Genomic DNA, 9,091 nt, shown 5'->3' on the forward strand with positions numbered 1-9,091 from the left:
ACAGAAAGCCAATTGTTTTCCCCCCCTGCGCACAGCAGAATGCAAAATGAGTTTGTGAGCATGCACAAACCAATCACTGGTTTGTTGTGATTCTTCCTTCAAGCAATGCTGTTTCCCAACACTATATTATTTGCTTGCATTATTTGGTCAAGATGAACTGTTACATTAATGAAAGAACCCCCAGATTTCCTCTGTAGACGGATGCAGCGACTGGATACTTAAGCAGTCCTATGCATACTTCTAGAGCCCTGATGGCGAACCTATGACACGTGTGTCAGCACTGACACGCATAGCCATTTCCAGTGACACGTAGCGATCTCTGGCCGGCGGCAGAAAGATCTCTCCTCTTTCAAGAGGGGAGATTTTGCGAACGGGATCCGCTTCAGCAGGGGGGCGTGTTTTGGCCCCCTGCTCCAGCCTATCCCTGCTGCTGTTCCGAGCCTCTTGGCTGGCTAATAGGGCCGGCGGGGGGCGGGGTTTGACAACGTTTAGCCTGGTGCGGCAGCATTCAAACCCTCTTTCTGCGCTCAGCGGCTTCTTTGTTTCACGCTTGCAGGGAGGAACGTCCCCTGCCTTTGGAGGGAATTTTTCTGCAACCTCTGCTGAGCCTCATTACCTTCCTCCTTCTCTCGTGGCTAAGTATTGGCTTCGTAGCCATTGTGAGAGTAGCTCAGTGTGTGTGTGTGGGGGGGGGGGAATTATTATTTTTTTAAAATATTTTTTTTGGTTTATTAAATAGTTATATATTACAATTATACGTTTTTGTTATTTAAACTCTAAATATCGTGAAATTATGGGTTTTTTCTCGAAGTGACACACCACCCGAGTTATGCTCAGTTTTTTGGTGAAACCAAGCTCAAAAGGTTGCCCATCACTGTTCTAGAGAGTAAGTCCCAGGAAACTGAAGGGAGGGAATTACTTCTGCATATCCATGGTTAACCTATTAATGCTAAACACAAGGTAGTTTACCCACTAACTGGTTACTTTATTATTTGGCCTATTCCCCTCCACACAATGCTTTTTAGAATGTTAGATTAATTCTTATTAAATCGTGATGTGTTAAAAACAAAACAAAAACTTGTTATTTCAAGCTTTCGTGGTAAGTGGCCATGAAAGAAAGCATATCTCCATTGTCTTATATAGAATAGAAACCTTTGGACAGCCTATTCTAGAACAAAGTGATCATACAACTGATCCAACTACTTACTTCACCTTTCAGAACAAAAATGGTAATCTTTAACCATCCAGATTGCCTCCTATTCCAAAGTTCTGGGGAAAACCCTGGAACTTTAGGGGTATGTGTGTGGGGGGAAACTTAGGGGGAACAGAGGGGGGAAAGTTCAGTTGCACTAGCAGACCATGGTCCGCTCATGCATACCCCCCCCCCTTAATGATACATTGAATTCCACCCCAAGACTCCTGCTGGTGGATATTGAAGAGCAAATGCTCCATTACTATCTATATGCTCAGCACAAGCCCTTTGAATGTGTACTTTCAATGGGTACTACTTTTAGGAAAGTGAACAAAAGATTGCAGGCTTACTTGATAACAAAGCACACATGGCTTTTTAAAGAAAGAGATATTTAGATATTTGAAAAGTACACACACCAACATAATGAGCAGAAGTAATGAGTACCAGATACATTCCCTCATGGCCTTATCTTGCATCACAAGAGATGAAGCAGCAACCCTCAACAGATGCCATCTGTTACAAAAAGGTCTCCATAGAAGAGAATGAAGGATTATTATTATTATTGTTCTCCAACAGCAATTATACAAAGTAATTATGTCCCCAAGTATGTTCTATACTGGAGACTATGGAGATTTCAAACTATTTGCAGAACTAGGTAAAGGTAAAGGGACCCCTGACCATTAGGTCCAGTCGTGGACGACTCTGTGGTTGCGGCGCTCATCTCGTTTTATTGGCTGAGGAAGCTGGTTCCGGGTCATGTGGCCAGCATGACTAAGCCGCTTCTGGCAAACCAGAGCAGCGCACGGAAACACCGTTTACCTTCCCGCCAGAGCGGTACCTATTTATCTACTTGCACTTTGAGGTGCTTTCGAAGTGCTAGGTTGGCAGGAGCTGGGACCGAGCAACAGGAGCTCACCCTGTCGTGGGGATTTGAACCACCGACCTTCCGATCAGCAAGCCCTAGGCTCAGTGGTTTAGACCACAGCGCCACCCGCGTCCCATTTGCAGAACTACTCTTCATTAAATATATAGATAGATAGATAGATATAGCACGCACACGCACACACGCACACACGCACACACGCACACACGCACACACACATTTATACCAGTGTGGTACAATTAAATTATGCTGGCCATCATGCTCTCTGAAAGCAACATATTCTACGTCTTCAGACCAGTTAATTGTTGGAGGTTTTCCTTCAACTATTTCTATAGAAAAAATTCCCTTCTTCTAGTTTCCAAATGTTAAGTCGGTAGTGAAATATCTCATTATAACTAGAAAAAGCAAGTCACTTGAACCAGATCCCTTTATTTTTCCATGTATTAAGAGTAATACTGAACTGTCTTTTCATTCATGTTCTGTACATGGTATTATCTGCAAGTGACCAACATTATCTTCTGTATTTGTTACTGCTGACAGCTTCATTTTGTTTTTGTTAAACTATCTGAAAATTGCGCTGATACTTCTTTCTTGAAAGAACAACCCTGCTTTCATCAAATCAAGGCTATATACAGTGTTTGAACCTACTATGAAAGGAAGGGAGGAAGCTGTTTACTTTTGACATATAGTCACGAATAGATCCCATAGGAATTATGTATGATGCTTTGAAAGAGAAAATAGAATGTTAAAAAAATAAAATCAGGTGAAGTTGTGATGGAAACTGCAGAGTTTTCTATGTATCTGTTAGTACAACCTTCTGTCAGATACAACCTTCAACACCTCGTTCCTATATACACTGTGAAAGTATTTCCAAAGTAGCTCCTTCCTGTGGAATTTCCAGTTGTTGTTTATACACTATTCATAGAGCATTTGCATGTTGTCATTGTTAGTCCATTGCTTCCCTGATGTTATTAGACCTGCTTATGGGTAGAACACAATTCTTGCAACCGAATAACTAAATAGCCCCATGCCCTATGTAAGAAAGTCTGTCCAGTAGGTAGGCGCAGTGTTTGAAGTCTTTCTTGGATTTTGTGCCTTTACACTGAATGCTTCCTCTTTGCATCTTCAGCCAGCTTTATTGCTTTCTGTTGATGCATGCTGGAGGACTCCCGAGATAAATAGCCTCTGATTTGCCCATTGAATTGTCTCTCTAACGGAATAAACTTCATTATGTATACTCAGAAGGAAGCCCCATTGAGCTTCCTAGTAAGAGTGCTTAAGACTGCAACGTAAATTGCATAATGTCCTGTGGCGGCTTCTTCTCTTTTCTTTCTTTCTTTCTTTCTCTATTTCTTTCTTCTTCTTCTTTTTTAAAAAAAGGCTTTATTAAAAGCACCATTTAAAAAATAATGATTTAAATGACAAGAAATCAGTAATTAAATTCTTCTACCACAGGAAAAAGAAATGGGTGTGGGGACCAATTGAGATGGACTTCATTCAAGTGATAAGCCAGAGGCTATTTGTCACTCAGACCCCCCAAAACCTGGTGCAATAAAACCTTTAATTAGCAAGAAAACTGAGCTTTACTGACAAGAACTTATTTGTGAGTAGTAGGCATTAGAAAGTAGTCTTCTGGGTTGCCATTGGGAATGGCATTGCTGGATAATAAGAATCATAGAGTTGAGGGAGACCACAAGGGCCATCCAGTCCAACCCCCTGCCAAGCAGGAAACACCATCAAAATATTCTTGACATATGGCTGTCAAGCCTCCGCTTAAAGACCTCCAAAGAAGGAGGTCTTTAAATAAAGCACTCTATTAAGCAGTGTGTGGAGCCTTTGGGCAGGATTCACACAATGAGTCCCATCTGTGCAAATCTTGCATGAGGGCTCCTCCTTGCACAATGGGGCTTCTCCCACCCCTGTCCATCCCACCACCCCCTCTGGCGCCTGCCAAAATGGGCTTGTGGCAGTTATGGGAGAACTCCTAGAACAGCATGCAGCAGGAGGATTGACAGATGGGACACCCACATAACATGATGTTGAATTCCAACCCTATGTCTCAGTTCCACTCCTACCGGTAGCTAGTTATAGAAAAGCAATGCCTCAGCAGTAGTGAAGGGCTGCAGCCCTGAAGCACCCTTACCTAAATTTTGTTGACTTGTATGGCATTTATTTCAAGAGAACTATGCACAGGGGCCACAGCCTTATATTAGAAAGGTGCAGTAATTAATTTTTTTAATCTCAAATTAATCCATACTTCATCTCCCGTATCACTTAATCATGCTTTTAAGTAACTCCTATCAGTAGATGTATGGCTTAAAAAACAATCAAAGGACAACAATTACTACAATGCTTACTACCAAAAATCACAGTCAAATCTTGTCTATTTACTCTGAACAGCCACCTGAAATGTGCAGAAAGAGCACTTGCTCTTCTTGTATGGAATGGAATGTCTTCAGACTATAGGTGGAGTTTACCAGTACCTGTCTGAACTGCCCCCAGTGTTAAAGCAATGACAACACCCAGCTCCCCGCAGGTAGAAAGAAAGAAGGCAGGCTCAAAGCCTTCTTGGTGACATTGTCGCTTTTCATAGGCTAAGAATTTTCTGTGAAGTCCTAGGAGGTATATGCTTCTGTGCACATATTTTATCCAGTTTTTCCACACATAATATGCATTTAAATCTCATTACACCACAGTAATTTGAGACCTCTTCCCACACTTCTTGCTGCATTAATGAAAACCATACTTTTGTCACCTTCACTTCAGAACACAATTAGAGACTATCAGTCTTGAAAGTATCCTCTGTAGCAAATATTACTACTGAGAGGAGTGCCATGCTGAACTTATCTACAACACCAAATTTTACTTCTGCAAATAGGTTTGTATAGTACACACAAAGCACGCACAGCATTGCATCATCAGCATCATTTATCCAAGGCCCAATGGAAAGGTTGAAATTTGTATGGACCATTTTTTTTAAAGCCAGCTATCTTTCCTTTGCCCTTGAGAATATTGATTCTGTGGGGTCTGCAGAGCCTTCAAAACCAATGTTAGAGACTTTGATCTGCTAAGAAGCAGAAGTTGCCCATTACAGGCAGACCTACAAACTGGCAGATGAAGCTTACTTTAAAGGAAGGAATTCCTTCTGAAGGTAGTGCCTTTTCACAAAAACACTTCTGCAAAAGGGAGTGATTAAAGCCTGTTGATCTGATTCTGTTGATTCTGATAATTTAGGCCATGCCAATTTTTTTGTCTGGAAAAGCTCCCAGTGCAACAGAACTCCCTGTTAAGACACTTCCCAATTGTGAAACCAGTGGGTGGAATCTGACTAAGCCATACAGGGAACAGACCCATTGAATTTACCCACTCACGGTGGCAGCAGTGGAAGATGGCACAGCGATTGGGCCCAAATTAGGCTCTGTGCTGGTTGGCACTGGCTGTGGAATCAGCTGGGAATCCAGCCAGTTCAGCCTTACCCTGCCCCACTTGGGGGGTTTCTGCTGGGCTCTGCTGGCAGAGGCACCTGTAAGCCTTCTGCTTACCCACACATGAGAAGCTAGTTGAGCCAGCAGAAACAAGAGGGGGGACATCTTCATGCAATCTAACGCCTCCTGTGGGTTTTGGATTGCAGCCTTAGTTAGGATACCACCCACTGTATACGGCCACCAAATGAAACATTCCTTTCTGTTATTATTCTTTATTGAGTTTTACATCGATTATATACATTTTCCATTCATTCTTCAAAATAAGTATTATTTTTTTAAAGAAACATTCATCCCTTAACAAGCAATAGACAGTATGTGGCGTTTGCTCTGAGATATCCCATCAAACAGTATTAATAAAATAAAATAAAACTGGCTCAGCTGGTACATCACAACCCTCTTCATCTCAAGAGCCATGAGTTCGAGCCCCATGTTGGGCAAAAGATCCCTGCATCGCTGGGGGGTTGGACTCTATGACCCTTGTGGTCCCTTCTATAGGATTCTATATGAATTCATTATTATTGCTAACAACAGGCATTCGCTGCTTTTTGGTTTTCCCCACACAGAAAGGAATCCAAAGAGATCTACAGAATAATTTGGACTGATTCCCCCTGGAATAAAGGGCAGCCTTTTAAATGGCAACGTGACCCCTAAAAACATCCACAAGGCTGAATGTCCGTGGGAGGGGGGGGCACTCCACGCTCAGTGCCTCTGAGAAGAGCTTGGCTCTTATTGTAGTCGCCTCCTTAACTCCCATGCCATTTCCCCATAGTTCATGGAACAGAAATGTCTATACACCCCTTTTTTGCCGGAGAACTTTCATCAGTCACCCCAAGCCAAGGGCCCTAGAGGAACAGGAGGAACTCCCTCTTAGGCGCTCTGTCCGCCCTTCGCCTCCTGCCCCCCCCCCACCTCGCCGCCTGCGCTCACCTTGTGGTCCAGGACCCCGATGTAGCCTTCCAAGGGGCGGTCGGGGAGGCGCCTCTGCCCGCTGCCGCCCAGTGGCTGTTGGCTCTCCGGCTTCTGGCTCGCCGTCACCGCCACCTGCTGCTGCTGCTGCGGTTGACTCTGCTCTTTCGGGCTTCCGTCGCCGCTACTACCTCCGCCGCCGCCGCCGCCACTACCAGCACCACCGCCGCCGCCACCGATGCTACCATACATGAGCAACAAGCTAGTGCACATGGTGGTGAGCGCTAAAGACACAGCCAGCCCATGGCGCTGAAAGGGGGGACAAGGAGACACGCTGAGAGAAGCCGCCGCGCGCAGGGGAGAGCGCGCTCCCCACCAGGCAGGCGGCGAGCGGAGCGCTGCGGGGCCCCAGGCCGGACGTGGTGGAGAGGGCGGAGCGGGAAACGCCGCCGGCGGCGGCGGCCAGGAGGCGTTGAGCGCGGGCGGCTCAGGCGGCAGCACCGTCGCCGCCCCTCCAGGTCTCCCGCCGCTCTCCTTCCTGCCTCAAGAGCTGCGCAGCCCCCGCCCCGCGCGCGCCTCGCCGCTTCCCGCCTCGCCTATGCAACCCGCCACTGTTTGAGGAGTTCTGATTGTTGTCAATAGAAGCTTGGCGTCTCTCTCTCTCTCTCTGCCCACCCGCGCCAGCCTACTCGTGTGAGGCAGCCCTTTTTTGCAAGTTTCCCCTGTCCCCCCTTTTTATGGCGGGGATGCAGGTGTGCGCGCGGGAGAATGCAGCTCCGTCCCTTGGTAGCCTTTGCAAGTTTTAACTTGTTCTTGGGTCTCTCCATGGAAAGATCCCTGAAGGGCTGCAGGTTGGTGTGGGCGGGCGGGTGCCACCCAGCGCTACCATTTTAATCTCTGGGGTGGCGGAAGAAGCCGGGGTGGGGAGGGGTGGAACCGCTTATTCCCAGCACCTGCAAGTTCCAAAGCAGAGAAGCCTTTTGAAAAGTGCACCTACTTCCTGAATTTGACACACACACACACCCGCTTTCTGCTTCCTAAGCCTCTCTCTCTTATCCTCCACTCACTTTCCCGGCTTACCCTTTCGCTGTCATTCCCACTGTTCCCACGTTTTGCAGTTTTTTGGGGGGGTGGGGGTGGGGGTGGGGAAGAGAAATGCCCGCCCGTGATTATTGCCCTAAGCGCCCGAGATCCCTCCTTGCAAGGCAAGTCGGTTCAGCTGAACACCAACAGCCATCATCACGGCATGTGAACCTATTTGCAATTTATTTATTTATTTATTTTTAAAAAGGCAGGTGGGAAGTTCCTTTGCTTCTCTTCCTTGACAAGGTTTCAGCCAAAGACCCCCTTTCAAAATTGCCCATGGAGCAAAAATGCCCATAAATAAATAGGACAAGCTGCACAGAGGCTGAAATCACCCGACCCAAAGGAAGGCTGGGGTCTGTCTGTCTGTCTGTCTCTCCCGACAACTCCCAGCCAGGTCTGGTGGTTTCGCTTCACACTTCCTAAGGACCGGAGGCGGGGAAGCGTAATCTGGGACCATTTTTAGTTCCTGCAAAACTGACTTACCATCAGCGTCTTCATTTTCGTGCCCCTCTCCTTCAGATACCGCGATCTCAGGCTCGAGCGACTGAAGCCACTTTTTCCTCGAGGGTTTCCATTGCGAAGGAGCCAGTTAATGCGGTTTCCGCCGGGGATTGGGAGCGGAGATAAAAAAATCCAAAGCCACAGTCGGGATCAGCCCAACCTTGAGCTGTTGTGGGAAGCGCGGCTGTTGCAGAGATTAGAGAGAGAATTAAAACTGGACCCTTTTAGAGTCTCCCAGTGATCTACACAACTGCCGCCTGGCGCGGCCTTCTGGGTCCTAAACCGCGCCCTCTCACAACTCCTTCTCGGGCTCAGCATAGGTAGAATTTTAACAGTTTACTTTTAGCTTTTATTAACCCTAGGTGAGAATCAGATGCCTACTTTCTTCGATTTGTGGAGAGGGGAAAAGATCGCTCCAGGAGACAGGAAAAGGAATCCTAAATTTGCACTCACAAACTCTACAATGGCATATTCGATCAGTGAATGATCAACATAAATTATATACCGGTATGTATTTAAAAAATACAAGGCGTATTTGCAGGTTGATAATACCACCAATTATCTTCTTCAAAATTCCTGTATTAAGCACTATTCTCCACCTAATCATTTACTTTTTAAAGACCTAAGTGCCTGTAGTTTTCTGGCCATTAATTCTGAATCTCCATCTCTTTTGTATGTTTTCCAAGGCTTTTGTATGTTTTCCAAGCAACTCTTTTCTGAATAGTTCCATTATTTATTCATAGTGCTTGATTATTTAACTACAGTTTAAATGTTTTCTAGGTCTTATGTCTGTGAACCAGTTATTCATATAATATATCCTACCTTCCTTCCCATCATTCATAAAGCATATTTAGTTGTTTTTTGTATCACATAGCCTAGCATAATGTTTAAAATGTTTGCTTTGCACTAATTTTAGATTATAGCTTTCTCTATTAATAAAAGGGTTTTGCTTATTTTATGTGTCCCATTTTCTTTCCCTGGGGCTTTTTCTTCTTCTTTATTAATGATTCATATTTCATTGGTGTAAATTTTTAGTAA

The 9,091-nt window shown here is 45.2% G+C and overlaps 1 protein-coding gene across 2 annotated transcripts in view; it reads right to left on the reverse strand.

The window, feature by feature from the left end:
- ST6GALNAC5 (ST6 N-acetylgalactosaminide alpha-2,6-sialyltransferase 5) overlaps positions 1 to 8,685 on the reverse strand; it is a 77,502-nt gene extending 68,817 nt beyond the window's left edge. Inside the window, exons 1-2 of one of the 2 annotated variants that reach the window (XM_035121998.3) lie at positions 8,036 to 8,685; positions 6,488 to 6,775 (exon numbers count right to left, since the gene is read on the reverse strand). In XM_035121998.3, the coding sequence (XP_034977889.2) occupies positions 6,488 to 6,775; positions 8,036 to 8,050 (303 nt within the window). In that variant the 5' untranslated portion in view covers positions 8,051 to 8,685. The remainder of the gene's footprint in view (positions 1 to 6,487; positions 6,776 to 8,035) is intronic. The other variant, XM_035121999.3, reaches the window with a different exon arrangement.
- Positions 8,686 to 9,091: the final 406 nt, after the last annotated feature.

Source organism: Zootoca vivipara, chromosome 7 (genome assembly GCF_965207765.1).
Source record: "Zootoca vivipara chromosome 7, rZooViv2.hap1.1, whole genome shotgun sequence".
NCBI lineage: Eukaryota > Metazoa > Chordata > Lepidosauria > Squamata > Lacertidae > Zootoca > Zootoca vivipara.